A 15634-nucleotide genomic window follows, 5' to 3' on the forward strand; every position below is an offset into this window, starting at 1 on the left:
TTTTTCTAGGAATATGATAAAAAGGGTTCCCAGCAGAACTATACTTGAAAACTTTAGTCTCTGAAATCTGAAGTCACACCCACAGTTTAATGAGCAATGTCTTCTGCTCAAAGTCCACATTTGTCTCCTAGATATCTTGGGCGATTTATTTCGATTTTTTTTCACGATGTCAAAAATAAAAAAATTTACATACATCCACAGGCATTCTGCAATATAACTCAGAAGTTTTAATTACCCTCAAAAAAATCTTTGTATTTTGGCCATTTAGCAAACATCATTTTAGCATTTTTAACGAATTGATGAATATTATTGAAGAAATATTCATCAGTTCGTAATCTATACCCACCTATCCTTGCAGGGTTGCTTGGAGGGGCTGATGCTCATCTTCTGCAGGAATTGGGCCAGAAGTGGGGTACAGCCTGGACGGGTCGACATTGGGAAATATTCAGTCTAAATTAATATCAGAAAGTGAAAGTGAGGGGAAATCAGAAAAAAAACGAAGACTGTAGAGGTTTGCTTTTATTTCCTCCAAACAAACAAGTTGCTGTTTGTGAAAGCTCAACACAGATACTAACATGAATATCACCACAAAGGTCAAACAAACAAATGCAGAGTAGCAACAGACTCTTATATGTTTATTTGTGTACATTATAGTGCATGAGGAGCAGGAAAACAATAAATTATGGAGAACAAAGTAGGACTGACATTTACTATCATGATTACTTGTTTTTCTAACTGTCCAGGTGACAGGAGACGGGTTGTGATCGTGATCGGGATGGCTGGCTTTCTGGAGGTGTTGAACAGTTTACGGTAAAACAGACGGCCCGGCTCGGTCGTGTTGTGCCATGATGTTCTCTCGCCCACGTTGTGTTTCCAAAACATCCACACAGCATCACTGCCTCTCTGCCGTACTCACAGGAGAGATCGACAAAGGGAAAAAGAGGAAAGGGAAGGAGGTAGAAACTATTGTCTTCATCTCTCTTTCTCTCTCGGGGTGTTGTGTTCGGTGACTCTAGTTTGGTTCGGTGCTCCACTGGGTTCTGAAGGTGCGTGTCTTGGTGCTGACTCAGACCTCTTCTTCTCCACTCTACTTTATAATCCCCCAATATACTCAGAATTGCTCCTCCTTCCTCCTACTTTATCCTTATCCCCCAGTCCTCAACTTGTTCTGTAGACAAATCGGAGAGGAGAGAGTGCATCAGAGAAAGAGCGGCAAACACACACAAAAAAAGAGAGACGTAAATCACAACAGACAAACAGAGGAGGAAGATATTATTTCACACATGAAAGAAGACACAAAGAGAGGGAAAGCCTGAGAGTACAATAAAAGAGAAGAGGATGAAGTGAGTTCAGGAAGCAGAGAAAGGACCCAAGGGCACTGGATTCCATATTAGTGATAAGTGCGAGCACAAATCCCCAGCTCTCCCTGTCAATAACCATTTGAACCAGCCTTCTGCAGCAGATGTGACAAGAAAACACACCTAAGAGAAGATGAGGGAGAGGGAAGAAAAAGGAAGCAGGAGATATAAACAATAGGTATAACGTAGATAAAAAGGAAGAAGCAAAACTACCCTGTTCCTCGGTGACCGCCTTAATAACGGCACTGTGAGATCTCTCTGAAGGAATCTGAGTTTATTTCCCACACTATTGAACCAGCCATAAAATAAATATTGGATAAAAACAGTTGCTGCTGGAATACCAACTAGAGGGAAACTGCTGCAGGACAGTTTCAGTTACAATTTATAGAAAAGATCTTGAAAATAAGCCAATCCAAAGAAACTTTCTGTAAAAAAAAAATTTAAATCCATTACAACTCTAAATCCAAGATGGAGAGTCTTCTTTTTAATCTTTATTTTATTTTATTTTTTACCAAATTATGCTTACATACACAACACTTGCAAAATTCCCTGGAAATATGTTTATTTTCAATTGCAGGGACCTAAACTCACAGAGAAAACTGTTGAAAATTAAAAATTTAGTTTGCAAGCATTTATTTAATTTGATTTTTTTTTCCTTCCGTATTGCAGTCCAGCTATTGCGCTGCTGTTACTCTTACTCAGTTGGAACTGAGCTTTTTTTTTTAATCAAGGACGAAATCATAAACATTTCCAAATATCAGTGAGACCCAAAACCTTAAGGTGTCAGCGGGAAAGCTGAAAATAAAGAAGAGTTTCATTTTATGACATCAGACTGCAACAAAAGTATGACTTTTAATGGGGACAGGATTAAAGGTTTGCAATGACCAAGCAAGAGTCTAGAGCTAGAACGGAAAGAAATATCTGTGCAGTCACCTGAAGAGAGCCGTGGACAAGAGACGTCCTTACAATCCCAACTTTGGGATTTCCATAAAAAGCTTGTCTGGTGCAAAGGATGCAACTCAAATAGTAAGAGTAAGTAAACATTGAAAAATCAAGATGTGGGAGGCAGGTAGACCCCTAACAAAGAACACTGATTGGTGAAAATGTATCAAAAGATGATTTTTTTTTTAAGTCACCAAAAGCATTTAGACTGAGAGTTACTGCATGTTGCCAGCTCAATAACAGTGGGCTTTAACATAGGGATTTCCACCCATTACATAAATGCTCTCAGATTAAAATCGGTATTTTTCTTCATGTTTCAATAGAAGAAATGATGCTTCTGTAACAAAAGATTACTTTAGTTTCAAGTTTTGAACATTTTTGACAGATTCCAATAAGTGGAAAAAGTCAAGTTTATCAAACAAATAATTGACTCAGCAAATGGGATAAAAAAAATCTCCAACAGCGGTTTTAAAAGCTAAGACAAAAAACCATGAAGTAGGAGAAGTTGTAAGGGCTGAAATTCTGTTTGGCGAAATATAAACCAGAAGCTACAATAAATTAAAAACACAGACTCTCTTGAGATTTAATAAACTGTGAAATGCAACAATGCAATAGTTAAAGACAAGATATGGATTTTAATGACTGTGCTGGGCCAGTTTCTCATTCCAGCGCCTGCAAACACAACACGGCCCGACAACACAGACGGGCATCTTGCTCAGGCTTTTGAGACTGACAGGGGAGACAGACGGGTCAGCCTAAAAAATAAAGTGGCGAAGGAAGAGATAGGGAGCAAAAAGGCAGTCATGCAGCAAGAATATGGAATGAGGCGGTAAGCAGTGGATGGAGAGATCAGCCTCTGCGATAAACTCCTATTCATTGAAAGAGAGCGAGAGGGAGAGGAAGAAGAGACTTTATCTGTACCTCCACTGCCTCTTTCTCACTGTTTGCTATCAAGCCTGCTAAGAGCTGAATACATTAGAAATGTGACTTGGGATGAAGGGATGGGGAATGAAGGGAGGAAAAGGATGAAGAGGTGGCGAGGGGTGAAGGGCACAAACGGGAGTAAAAGTGGGTTTAAATGTTATCACTGACTGCTGCGATAAAAAGGCTAATTATCAGTAACAAAGCCCAAGCAGCTGACGGCGCTACGGTCTCCAGTTGACGGGTCAGCATTGTCAAAGTCGGATTTTGGGGGATTGGGCTGCTATCCGTGGCGATACGGCAGCTTGGACATTGCTATCAGTGCCCGTGGCGCTGTGTGTTCTGGTCAACTTTTGAATTTGAAGGGGAAACCGATTTTGTCAGAAAAAAAACTCTGGGCCGCGCTACCAAATGTCTCCGACTTATGAGAAGCAACTGTTTAGAGGTCACTTTTGGATCTTCTGACCTGCAGAGCTAAAAAAAGGAACGTCCTTTGGCAGTTGTTCTTGCAGCGGGTTCCTGCTAGGCTCTGATAAAGCTGCATAAACATCCTAATCAGGAGGCTACATCAGCTCATATCAAACCCTACTTCATTCCTTCCCATTTTATTCTGTCGGCTGTGTAATTCTGCATATTATTCCTTTAAAGCCTTATCATGGAACCGTCTCTTTTACACCTAATGACTTTAAAAGCAAGTCTTAAGACAGATAAGCCCAGATGAACAGGAGTGCGCCGTGATTGCTGCCGGGTGATAAACACAAGCGGATTACCATGCCGTCTCCGGCTTGCTTCCAAACAATTTACAAGATTATAACACAGCAGCCAGAATGTGAGCGTACCCTCGCTGCATTCTGACGAGCGTACAGGTAGCGGCGTTGGGCGTGCGTGCAAACACACACGGACGGCACGAGATGAATAAAACATCGGGGCAATTTACATGATGTATAGTTTAAAAATGTGCCTGCATCTGACTTTTAGATCTAATACTAATACCCACGAGTGACCGAGAGAGGCAAAACTCAGTTTTCCTCATTTCCGGGAAAACAATGCAATTGCAGGAAAAAAAAATCTAATAGAAAAGCTCTATGAATGCAAATTGAGTCTTTTTGGGGGCAACGCGAGACAGAAGGGGAATCAGGTTAATATCAGCCTGAGTGACATCACTAGATCCATCCTGTTTTGACTGTGGGAGGTAGAGGGTGGGAAATAAAAAACAACAAAAAAACATTTGCACATGTATTGAGCAGAGAACGGTGGTGTCCGAGTGGCGTCTGCTGCTCACTTGGACTTATCACATTAAATATAAACAGACGGCGAAGGGAACGCCTGTGTCAGCAGGCATTACAGAAACAGACTGCAAGGTTCAAACAGGCTATTTAGTGATATCTGTTCAGGCGCCAGTAACCTCATAGAAGCTGTGCTCTCCTGTTTAAAAGCATACAGTCGGCTTGTGTTATGGAAATGGGTGCACAAGTTTATTCTTTGATAGAGGGTGAAAATCCCAGTGCCTCGCAAAAGTATTAGAATTGAGTACCGTTTCTTAAATGTCTCTGCATTTTTGTCACGATACATCCACAAAGTTCAATGCCTTTTCTGGGATTTACCGTGAAAGACCAACACTAAGTGGCTCATGACATTGAAGTGGAACGAGAATATTTTTCTCAACATATAAACATCTGAAACTTTGGAATTGTTTTCATCAGCTTTACTCTTACAGCCACTTTACTAGTCTGGCCTTTCTAGAATGGTGGCAACCTGAAAGTTTTTGGTGAAAGAAAGTCAAAAGAAATCACATTTGCAATTTGCTGCCGGTAATAGAGGGGGACACTGCAGAACTGTGAAAGAAGGCACTCTGGTCAGAGGAAACCAAAATTCAAAAATTCACCTTTGGACTAAATGCAAAACTCTATGTACTCTGTATAACCATGCAAATAACATCCAAATTGTTATACATGTCAGTGGCAGCATTATAGTGTAGTGATAATTTTATTCAGGAGGGACAAAAATTAAAAAATGACTTAATTCATGGAAAATTGAATTATATATAGTGGAGGTTCAACCTAAACATACAGCCAGAGATACAATGAAATAATATCAGTGTGTTAGAATGATACTTCTGCAAAGTATAGACTCAGGGAGGCTGGAAGCTATTTGAAATCTACAAAATATTTCACTTCTAAATTATTCACTACTTTTTGTTTGTCTGTCACATAAAATTCCAATGAAATATATTGGAATATGTGGTTACAATGTGAAAAAATTTAACATTTTAGGGATGTGAATGTTTTTAAGGCACCGCATGCAAATTAGTTTAGATTTTTAGAGAAGGAATACTGTGCTGGACCAAATAAAGCCTAACATTCGATGCAGCTAACAGACATTTGGCACTACTTTGTAATTCACACAGACTCCACCAAACAGAAATCTGCTCTATCGGAATGAAAAATGCCAAAACTTACATGTTACTGTTCCATGAAGATGCATGCACATGTTTGTCACTCTTTTGAAAGGGAAAAGATGATTATTATAAAGAGACTAATGAAATCAAACTGACTGCATTAGTCTCATGTTAAATTACCTGGATTTTCAAACAGTTAAGAAACCAGCTAATTTATGGTGCCCTACACATTTATTGACAACATTAACACACACACAAACAACTAGATTTATATCAACTGTCATGTAGTAATGTAGGATTGGTTAATAAGAGGATATAAGACAGATAGTACAGCAGAAAAGAGCTAATCTATTTATAAAAATACACTGATTCATCAATGTTTTCGTGATACATAAATTCATTCTAAACAATATTAAGTGTGTAAAACACAGTTGTATGCCCTAAGTGACAAAAATAACTGTATTTTAGGTATAACTAGTGTTATGAAACAAGAGGAAACTGAATAAATGATGTTCAGATGAGACAAAAGAAATGTTCTAAAAGGAACAGCTTACTTTAGGAAATACACACCTGTTTGGCATTGTTAACACACTGCAGGTAAAGAGCTGCTATGTTGGAGCAATTCAGAGTTTTTCCTGTGTTGTCTTTGTAGCAGCTCAGAATCTGGCCCTGAAGGTCTCCACAGACTGGATGCACCTCGTACCTCCTGCAGGGATGAAAAGAGGAAACAAAGAAAGCGAGAGAGGAAAAGCATTTTAACAGGTTGGTTATATGAGGATATGAGGGCGGGGGGGATCTGATGAATGAATCCAAGAACGGGCTAAATAATATAAAATGCAAATGGACTTTAAAGAAAAACAATGCAAAACAAACGGTATGCAAAGGGGGGTCAGTTAAAGATGGGTCGTAAATACAGAAGATATTAAATCTTCAATTTTACCACTAGAGAGATTGGGTACTTAGAGCTCACTGAGCTACATTGCAGATTACAGAATGTGTGTGTGCCGCACCCTCCACTGTCTTTTTTATTATTACTATCATTCCAGCTTGAAAGACCTGAGGCAAGAACTTGCAACACTATTTGCAGCAAGTAAGGTCAAAGGTCCACAGACTGCTGTTTGCACCACTACATATTGCCAGAGAGACCAAGGGGGTTCTAAAAAAACAGCTTCATCCCACAAAAAATTGAAATACGCCAGAGAACAGAGTAGGGGTTCTGATATTAAATATGTAATTCAGAGCAGATATTTTGAATATCTGGGAAAGTAATGATGGTAATAATGATGGTAATCATGAGGCTAATTATTACCCAAAAAGTACACCCTTCTGGTAAAGTAGTCTCTCCTCGTACCCATAATATGCTTAAAAATTCTCATGAAAAATAACAGATCGCTCGTTTGGACAAATCCAACGATTCTGAACATCTATCTGAAACCAGGCAGCTTGACTGTTTTACATACAAATCGCCCATCTCTTGGTATTCATATAAAAGCTGTTTTATGGTAATATGTCTGTTGATACTGAAGGCAACACATCACTTCATGTTAGCATGTGTGAGTCTTTCCTCAAGGTATCATCTGTTGCTAATTAAGATGATGGAATATAATGAATGGCATTATTATTGATACGGTGCCTTGCAAAATTATTTATATCTCCACGTTTCGTCAAGTTGCAAAACACAAACTTCAATGAATTTTGTTTGGTTTTCGTGTGAAGAAGTGCATAGCTTTTAAAAGATCTTGGAAGAGAGAGGTGTGCAATGATTTACAGCCGATTTAATCGACACTTAAAGACAACCTTCTGTTGCTATTGAAGTTGAAAATTTTGGGGTTATGTCTCTACTAGGTTAGCAAATTTAGCAGAAATTTTCAACTTGTCACAGACTCTCAGATGGATTTAGGTCTGCATTTTTACTACCTCATGTTCAGATGATAACGTAAACCTCTCTCTTATGTCATCACTGATATGTCTGCTGTGCTTCGTCGTCTTTATTACCGTTTGTTAATTAATGTTCCCTAACAAATCTCTGAGGCCTTCACAGCTGGATTTACTAGTTAAATGATTTCTGAATGCTGTTGCTTGTGCTTTATCTTGTTTTGGCTTTTGAGACGGAAGGGGACGAGACAGGAATGAAGAATATTATTTTGCAGAATATACTGCATGATTTATTTTGTTGTAAATCATGCAGTATTTTTTTCTTACTTTGATACCATAAACCCCACATAAAATGTATAGGAGCTTTAATTGGAACCTAAAAGGGGTGCAAATACTTTACAATAAGTCATATTTGTCATAGTCGTAAATGTATTTAAATGTGACTTTTGGCTTAAATGTATCTAGGAGTGGGATGTTTTAACCAATCCCAGCAGCTGGATATTCCACTGACACTGGTGTCTTGTGCAGCGTAACTGCTTTTGTCTCTCTGTTCACACACCCCATAAAAATCCATAATGACTACGCATGCAGATGCCTCTTGGCCTATTATGCTAATAGCGGTGTCATCGTTTTGCTCACATGAGTGCTCAGGACACCGCATCTGCCTCACTAGGCGCGCCTCGCATGGGTGTGAAAGGCAAAGGGATTTTGCCTGGCAGCAACTCCGGACATCTCAAAGGAATATTGGGCGATGAAGCCAAGCCCCCGTAGTCAGAATCAGATGTTTGATTTGCATCCTGGAGAGAGGAATTACCCCCCTGGTGGATACAAAGTGTGGGATTGGTTGCATGGGTCATTACCCAGGGTGCAATGCAGCAGGAAGCTGTTGCAATGAAGATGTGTACATATGCGCCATCACCACATGGTCTTAATTGCTTGGAGTGTTCAAAAAAGGAAAAAAAAAAATCTATATGCGGTCTTTTTCATGGAGTCTTGTATGAGGGCTCGTCTCCAAACCTTCAACAATTAGATGCATCGGCAATTTCCTATTTTTAGTTTTTAGCCTTTACAGTCAATTTAAGATGGTTTTCGTCTTTCTTTCTTTGTAGAACAGCTCTAAACGCAGTCTGAGTGATTGTAGCCATTCAAATTTGAGCTTTTTCACTTTCCACTCTTAATGCTAAGGCAGACAAATGTGCTCATAGCTACTCTACTTTACTTTTAGCTTATAGATGTAAGCGTGGTCTCTACTTTCTCAACTACCTTTCTGCAAAAAGAAAAAGGGATTAAGTATTCATTCCAAAGCATTGGACTCCTTCTTTGAGTTCAGTCCTGGAGCACTTCTATAACTTAAATAACACCCAACATTTGCCTCTTGCAGTGCAGCCTGGAACATTACGCTGCTGGGAGTGGAAAAGGTTTTTGCATTTGCGGATCTATCAAAGCGAGATTCAGTCGTTTGCCAGAACGCATGACAAGACCATCGCTCTGCGTCGGGGGGGCTGAACGATGACAACGGCGCTGGCAGAAATCGCTGCCATCCTATTCCTATGGATCCTGGCGCTCATTTATTACACCGCCTATGGGCATCTACAGGGAGGAGAGGAGCCACATAAGCACACTAATTACTTTCTTAAGCATTCCCGTTAATGCCAGGTGCATCCTGCTGATACAAACCGCCGTGTTTATCACCAGTAATGGCCCCAGAGAGAGAGAGAGAAATGGAGAGAGGGGTAGGCAGAGAAGGAAAGGGGGGTGGACTGAAATGAAGAGCATTTCTTGATGAAAAACTAAACAGAGGTACTTCTATTTATGCTTAATCTCTGGTGCTCTCTCAGGGGAAAGGGCCGCGAACGTGGCTGAGTTAATCACAGAGACAATAACACTGTCACACACACTGCAGCACGATGTTGCATCCTCTATCATCTGTCATTAAGATTAACATTAAGTTTCTACCGCCAACCGCACACAGCCGGTGCAAAGTGACTACAACTTCCCCTCCCTCCCTCATTTTGCTCTCGTGTCATTTTCTATGTGATTGCTGTGGAGCAGAATGAGCCAAGCACAAAAACAGACATGGTCATTTATGCAAATTATGATGAAACATGCCCCTTACATTTGAACATTTCTTGAAATATTCAAAATATTACAAAAGCTACTTTAAATTATTTCTATTTAAAAATATATGATAAAGATAATAACTACCCTTGGATGTTGCTTTAATTTGTAAGGTTATTGTATACTTAAACTCGAGGTTTTTGTGGCAACAGTAGCACATTTGAATGCTGATGCATGGCATCAGTCACTGTGGGAATTTTAAACTTTCCTTACAAATATTATAACAAAACAATTATGAATCATCCAGTTCCCATGCAACCAAAGCTGCCTGGCATTCTTAAACAAGGACACCATATCAGGTTCCTAAAACAAAAGTCTTGATGTAGTTATGTTTACATAGTTTAACAGAATAAAAGGAAGAGTGAGGGCCAGAGGCCTGATCAATATTTTTCTGCTCTGGTTTGTCCTCGCTTTATAATTTTTTATTTTGTTTGGGTTAATTAATGTGTTCATCTGACAAATGGGCGAATATATTTAAGACCACTGAGCTTGAGCATCTCCTGAATTTTAAAAGCACCAATCTAGACTTCAACAAATTGTAATGGTCACATAAAATCCAGGTTTTCTGCCAAAATTAGACTTAAAAAAAACTATTGGAGCGCAGATGTGGAAATTCTGCTATGATCCTTTGAATAGTTTCTGCCAGATTCTTTAGAAGCTGGAGGAATACCTTTACAACATCTGAAAAGGCATTCTGCTTGCTGTATTGGCCAATCACCTTTTGTATTTATCACCTCCTTCCAAGTTTCTACTTTATGCTTATTCAAATGTGACTGTTGAGTCAAAGCCAAGTTTTCTACAGGTGAGAGAAAGACTACAGTCAGAACTTTGAAGCAAAAGCTGTAGATTGGTTCTGAGAAAAACAGCTCATTGGACCAAAGTAAGGCCCTTATCTCAAGTCTGTCTGTAGCTGTTTTGGTCCTGGATGCTCAAGCTGATTCCAAGCCTTGTTTTACTTATCAACATCCCTTCTGTAAAATTAATAATTCAATAAATCTAAAATTTATTTAGATTTTTATATTTAGGAAGTATACATGAATCATGTCTATGTGAATATTAATGAAGAGGAGAGAAAAATTTGTCCTTCAGATGGATTTTTCATATATTCAGAGAGTGATTTATGGATCTACAGCATTACTCTAATGTTTCTCAACAGTCCCAATGACTCATTATACCAGGCTGCGTGATTTTCTAATTTGTTTGAGATAACATTTATATGCAAAAAGACAAAAGGAATGTAAAATTCACTATAAACATTCACAAATGTATTTTAATGGCAAATCAATTAATTTGCTTGTAATTTATTCATGCATTATTTATGCTGTCTCCTTTATTGTTTTACTTTCAAATTAATTAGCTGAATTCTTAATCTAACATCATGTTCCCAGTCATTGAAAGAAATTACAGGCACATCAATATTTGCAACGTTGAGACCAATGTAGAGTACCCAGTTTCAATCACCTGATCCAGTCTCATCACTATTTACAAGTTCTTTACACCTCGTCTCAAACCAAAGAGAGATGCATGGCTTGCTTAATAAAACTGCACGTGGCACTGAAATAAATATAGTCATCCTGTCATATACAGTGTACTATTTGCACTCTGTGAGTTTAAGAGTGTGCTCTTCCCACTTCATCCCCTCGAGACAGTAAATCTGAACAGTCATATAGGGGTTTCGACTTATTGCCATCAGTAGCAGTAAAGGTCTCCATAACAACTCCTCATACAACCCAACCCCCAATACACACACGCACCCATGCAAAGGCACAGAATTCCCATATCCCTGATTTACTGATAGGACGAATAAAAGGGAGGCTGAGGTCGGCTCAGGTGTCTGTATTAGTGTGTTTATGCTGCATGTCAAAAACCACAAAGAAAAGAGGAATAAAAAAAGAGTTAACCATGACAGTGGGTCATGAAAAACTAAAACAGAAAATCTTGAAAAGAAAATGGACAACTACCCAATGCGTTTGCTCATTTAGAAATAAGAATATTAATGAAATATAGGACATAAAAGGTAATTTCTAGATCTAAGTGCTTTTTATAAGGTTTCTTGAGCAGAGAACAGAAAAATCAGGGTAAGAAGCAGAAACCATACAAAACCCTGAAGGGGTTTTTGTATGGTTTTATGCAATAAAGAATAATAGATCACCTGCTCATTCTTCCTTAACACATTCCTCTATCCTAAAGGTGTCCCTGTATCACTTTTAGAGTGTACAAGTCAGCATATTTCCTCCGAGGAAACATTTTCTAGTAGGATTTGTCTAAGTCTACAGTCTTTAGAGAACATATCAAGCACATGCCATGGCATGCCTTAAGATTCATGTCTGGATTTCCTTTCGATCTGGACACCAACAGACGATACACGGAATAGCGGGTTCCATTTTTCAAACCAACACATATATCGACCATGACTCCCATCTGCTCTGACATCGGTTTCTAAAATGACATTCATAGATCTCCGTTAATGATACAGCAGGCTTCCATAGTGTGAGACAAGTGTGTGAACAGGCATGGCCATTTGTCATAATCTCAGGTACATCACAGCTCTAAACATAGAGTGAGCCAAAGGGTTGCAACTCTTGAGACGGACAAAAAAAAGATGTCATCCACTCCAGCAGTGGACGGCATTAAAGGGTCTCCTGGAAGAAAAGTAATAAGAGAGGTGAAATAATGAACGATTGAACGATTTTTGACAAAAGACCAGGCACCAATGGAGAAGTCTGAATGGTGCATCTATAGGTTATTTTGTCACTCTGATAGCTTGAGGTTTAAAGGGCAGACAAATAGAGGACATGTTTTTCTTGTCATTAAATGTTTCTGTTGTAAACAATAAATATCCATTTAACAACATAGTGGAGAAGCCTTTTGACATTCAAACATTCTTTCTCTCCAATACTTCAATCCTTACTCCATCCCGTCCTTCACTACTTTTCTATCTAAGCTAACAGAGTATTTAAATCCTGATTGACATAAATAATCTTTTGTGATCAATATTAGGTTGAACCACACCGACACTGTCCCCTAATGTGGACCATCGCATCGCATCTATCTAAGGACAATTCTATGTAGGTGATGTCAAGCAAACTTCACAGCCAATGAAGTAACAGGCTGGTGTGAATGCACTTTTAGTCTAAGTTGGTACATAAAGTGGAGGATGGACCCACATTCTTTTGAATCCTGGACTAAGCAAGCAAACAATCCAGTGGGAGTGGCTGGAGATAAAATGATTTATTAATCTGGGCCATAGTGGATGGCGTCTTGTCAAGCTGTCCTCCAGTGTCTGCCCAGATGTATTAAACTGACAACAAATTAGACGAACACTGACGATTGTAAGATCTTGGTAAACTGTGCAGTCAACCTATTTTTATCCAGCTTGAGGGAGCTTTTGTTGATGAAGGTCTGAGGTGACATGTTCCAAGAGAGCTTGTTTCTCAATGAAAAAGGTTATGTGTAGAAAATATACAATGGCTGTGAAGATGAAATAGAAAAAAAACATTTTCTTTTTTTTAGGTTTTTCAGCCCAATTTTCTTTAAAAACCTGCCATGTCTTTGATAAGAGCAAAATAAATCTTATCAAATGGCATTTGGGCTGATTTTAATGAGCTTAGAATAGTTTTAAATAAAGTTTAAGCTACTTTTTGAAAGATTTATGGGTTTTCCTATTGTATCAGAAGTTTATTGTTCAATACAACAAATACTGAAAAATAAGGGTATGAGAAAACAACGTTATGGTTCAATCTGCTCGCATCTCACATAATAACTCACGTATAACTCCTCCCATCACTCATACGCCAATCAGAGTCAGAAGCAACAAATGCAGCTCCATTGATAGTATAGATCATGCTCAGCCAGCACTGATTGCGTTGCCAGTCACCACATTGTCTATTCATCATCATTTAGGTCCTTTCTGGGGTTAACAGGGTTAAGGGGAGGGTGCCGGTTCCCCCTTAAAAGGCATTTTTGTTCTCTCTAGTTAAGGCAGGCGTCAATAATAAGACAAGTAAATAAATACAAATGATCCAGTTAAGGAGAAAAATGAAGCACGTTTAATCCATGCTGCTTTTAAAAAGCGGACCTAAGTGACCCCCTGCAGAGAAATACATCAGCATGGATAAGAGATTGAGGAAAAGAAAAGGGACATGAAGAGAGAGAAGAAAAGAGAGAAAAAAGCATGAGGGATAAAAGACTGCCAAAGATTGAAGAGGGAGGGTGAGGATGGGAGGCAAGAGTGGACAATAATGAACAAGAAGAGAGTGAAAGAGACTTAAATTAAGACAGAAAACACTGTTCTATACTGAGTGAACTGTAAGGGAGACCAAGAATGATGAGTGGGATAAACGAAGGAGTTCGGTGTGTTTGCGTTTACCTTCCTTATGCATACCCTGACAAGGACACTTGTCAGGGTCTCAAACTATTTTTTGCCTCAGGCAAAAAGATAGTTTGAGATTTTGCTCAACATGAAATAAAATTCAACTTATTAAAGCCTCCAAGGTAACGAAAATGGAGATTGCTGAGGATGTTTATAGTATATTTTGGGTTCATTTGGAAAAAATCCAAACTCAAAAGTAGTTCACATTTTTCTGTCAGCAGTGTAAGAACTCTGTTTACTATGCTGCCATCAAAATCTTTTAATTAACTATATTGTGTAAGTGCTAACTGTATGTTTCTATCTCAAGGTCCATCACTGAACAAGCCCATATCTGCCTCACTTTTGCACTGATCTGGTTTCCAAGGACATTCTTTGCTGTGGTGACAAAGATTGACTTTAAAATTGATCGTAGAAAATGAATAATTTAGAAAAATCACATTTTTCACTAAACCTAGGTAAAAAAAATTCCCCAGGCGCAGACTCACAATAAATCCATGGCCATTCTTCTCTTCACTTTAAACTATGTCAGTAAATTCAGTTAGTAAGGGGCGAGGACCAGTTGGGATATCAAGGCATACTGGGTTTTCAAAAGTTATGGTTTCCAAAACACTAAATCTTGTGTATCCTTTGCTACAGTTTATAGACCTAAACAAACAAGCTGGAGAAACTCTTGGAGTTTTCTCTGGCTGTATATAGCATACGTTAACTCCCCTTCCCCCACCCGTTGCTGGATGTAACTTGAATTATGTGTGCCTTTCCCAGTCGGAAAGACGAAGCTCTTAAGACCAAAAGAGGAGCCTTTAAAGCAGTTATTGACTTCTGTCTCTTCAGCTGACCACCATCGTGTCCTTGTGACCAGGTTGCCTAGCTACAGAATTGTGCCTACTCTCAACTGACAGAAAGGTCAAAATGCTACTCAGTCTTTCCTGTCTTCCTACTGCTTACTAAACTAAAAAAAACACTCCTCTATTACTACAACAAGCATAGCATCTCTTAAAATAACTGCGTCGAATAAATCAATAAATGTTATTTTAGTTATGTCAACATGTTTATACCCTTAAATATTTATATGTAAAGCTGTTTAATTTTTATAGCTTACTTGTAAATGCATAACAGCTACTCCAGACAAAGAAATTAGTGATGAGTGTCCTTATGAAGAATTAAAAAAGTATTTATGACACTTTAAAATCTTTTTGAAAAAAATAAGACTTTACCTCAGCAACAAAACCCAAACCTACTTGGAAAAAAACATTCACTTCACAACAGATGTTGCTTGTTAAATTTAAAGACACTTCAGGACAACAGGGTTTGCACTGACAATTGATGGTAGAAAAAAAAAACTAGAATAAAAGGGCCAAATGCAGTATCGCTGTTGTATACATCTTCTGACCTCCAAACATGCAAAAACAAAAATCAGGTGACAGAAAGTTGAAGTTTTATGTGAGTAAATACCATTAAAACAGATCAACTGGCATTGTTTGGGTTTTGGTTTTCTTCTATCTTTTGATTATGTTCTTGTTTTTTATTTAGTTTATCCCTTCATGTGAGTTTATTAGATCTGTTCCTTGAGCTTGTTGGATTTTGTTCCCTTTGATCAGTATTCTTATTGACTCTTACAGTTCCCATTTGCCTCTGATTAGTACTTCTGGT

At 38.6% G+C, this 15634-nt stretch overlaps 1 protein-coding gene across 3 annotated transcripts in view; it reads right to left on the minus strand.

Annotated features, from left to right (window-relative positions):
* Positions 1 to 501: 501 nt before the first annotated feature.
* Positions 502 to 15634, minus strand: part of chchd3a (coiled-coil-helix-coiled-coil-helix domain containing 3a) — a 67626-nt gene continuing 52493 nt past the window's right edge. For 2 of the 3 annotated variants that reach the window (XM_032589812.1, XM_032589810.1), the window contains 3 exons: positions 6190 to 6325; positions 5681 to 5721; positions 502 to 1168 (listed from right to left, as the gene is read on the minus strand). In XM_032589812.1, coding sequence (XP_032445703.1) covers positions 1159 to 1168; positions 5681 to 5721; positions 6190 to 6325 — 187 coding nt within the window. In that variant the 3' untranslated portion in view covers positions 502 to 1158. The remainder of the gene's footprint in view (positions 1169 to 5680; positions 5722 to 6189; positions 6326 to 15634) is intronic. The other variant, XM_032589811.1, reaches the window with a different exon arrangement.

This window comes from Xiphophorus hellerii, chromosome 17 (genome assembly GCF_003331165.1).
Source record: "Xiphophorus hellerii strain 12219 chromosome 17, Xiphophorus_hellerii-4.1, whole genome shotgun sequence".
Lineage (NCBI taxonomy): Eukaryota > Metazoa > Chordata > Actinopteri > Cyprinodontiformes > Poeciliidae > Xiphophorus > Xiphophorus hellerii.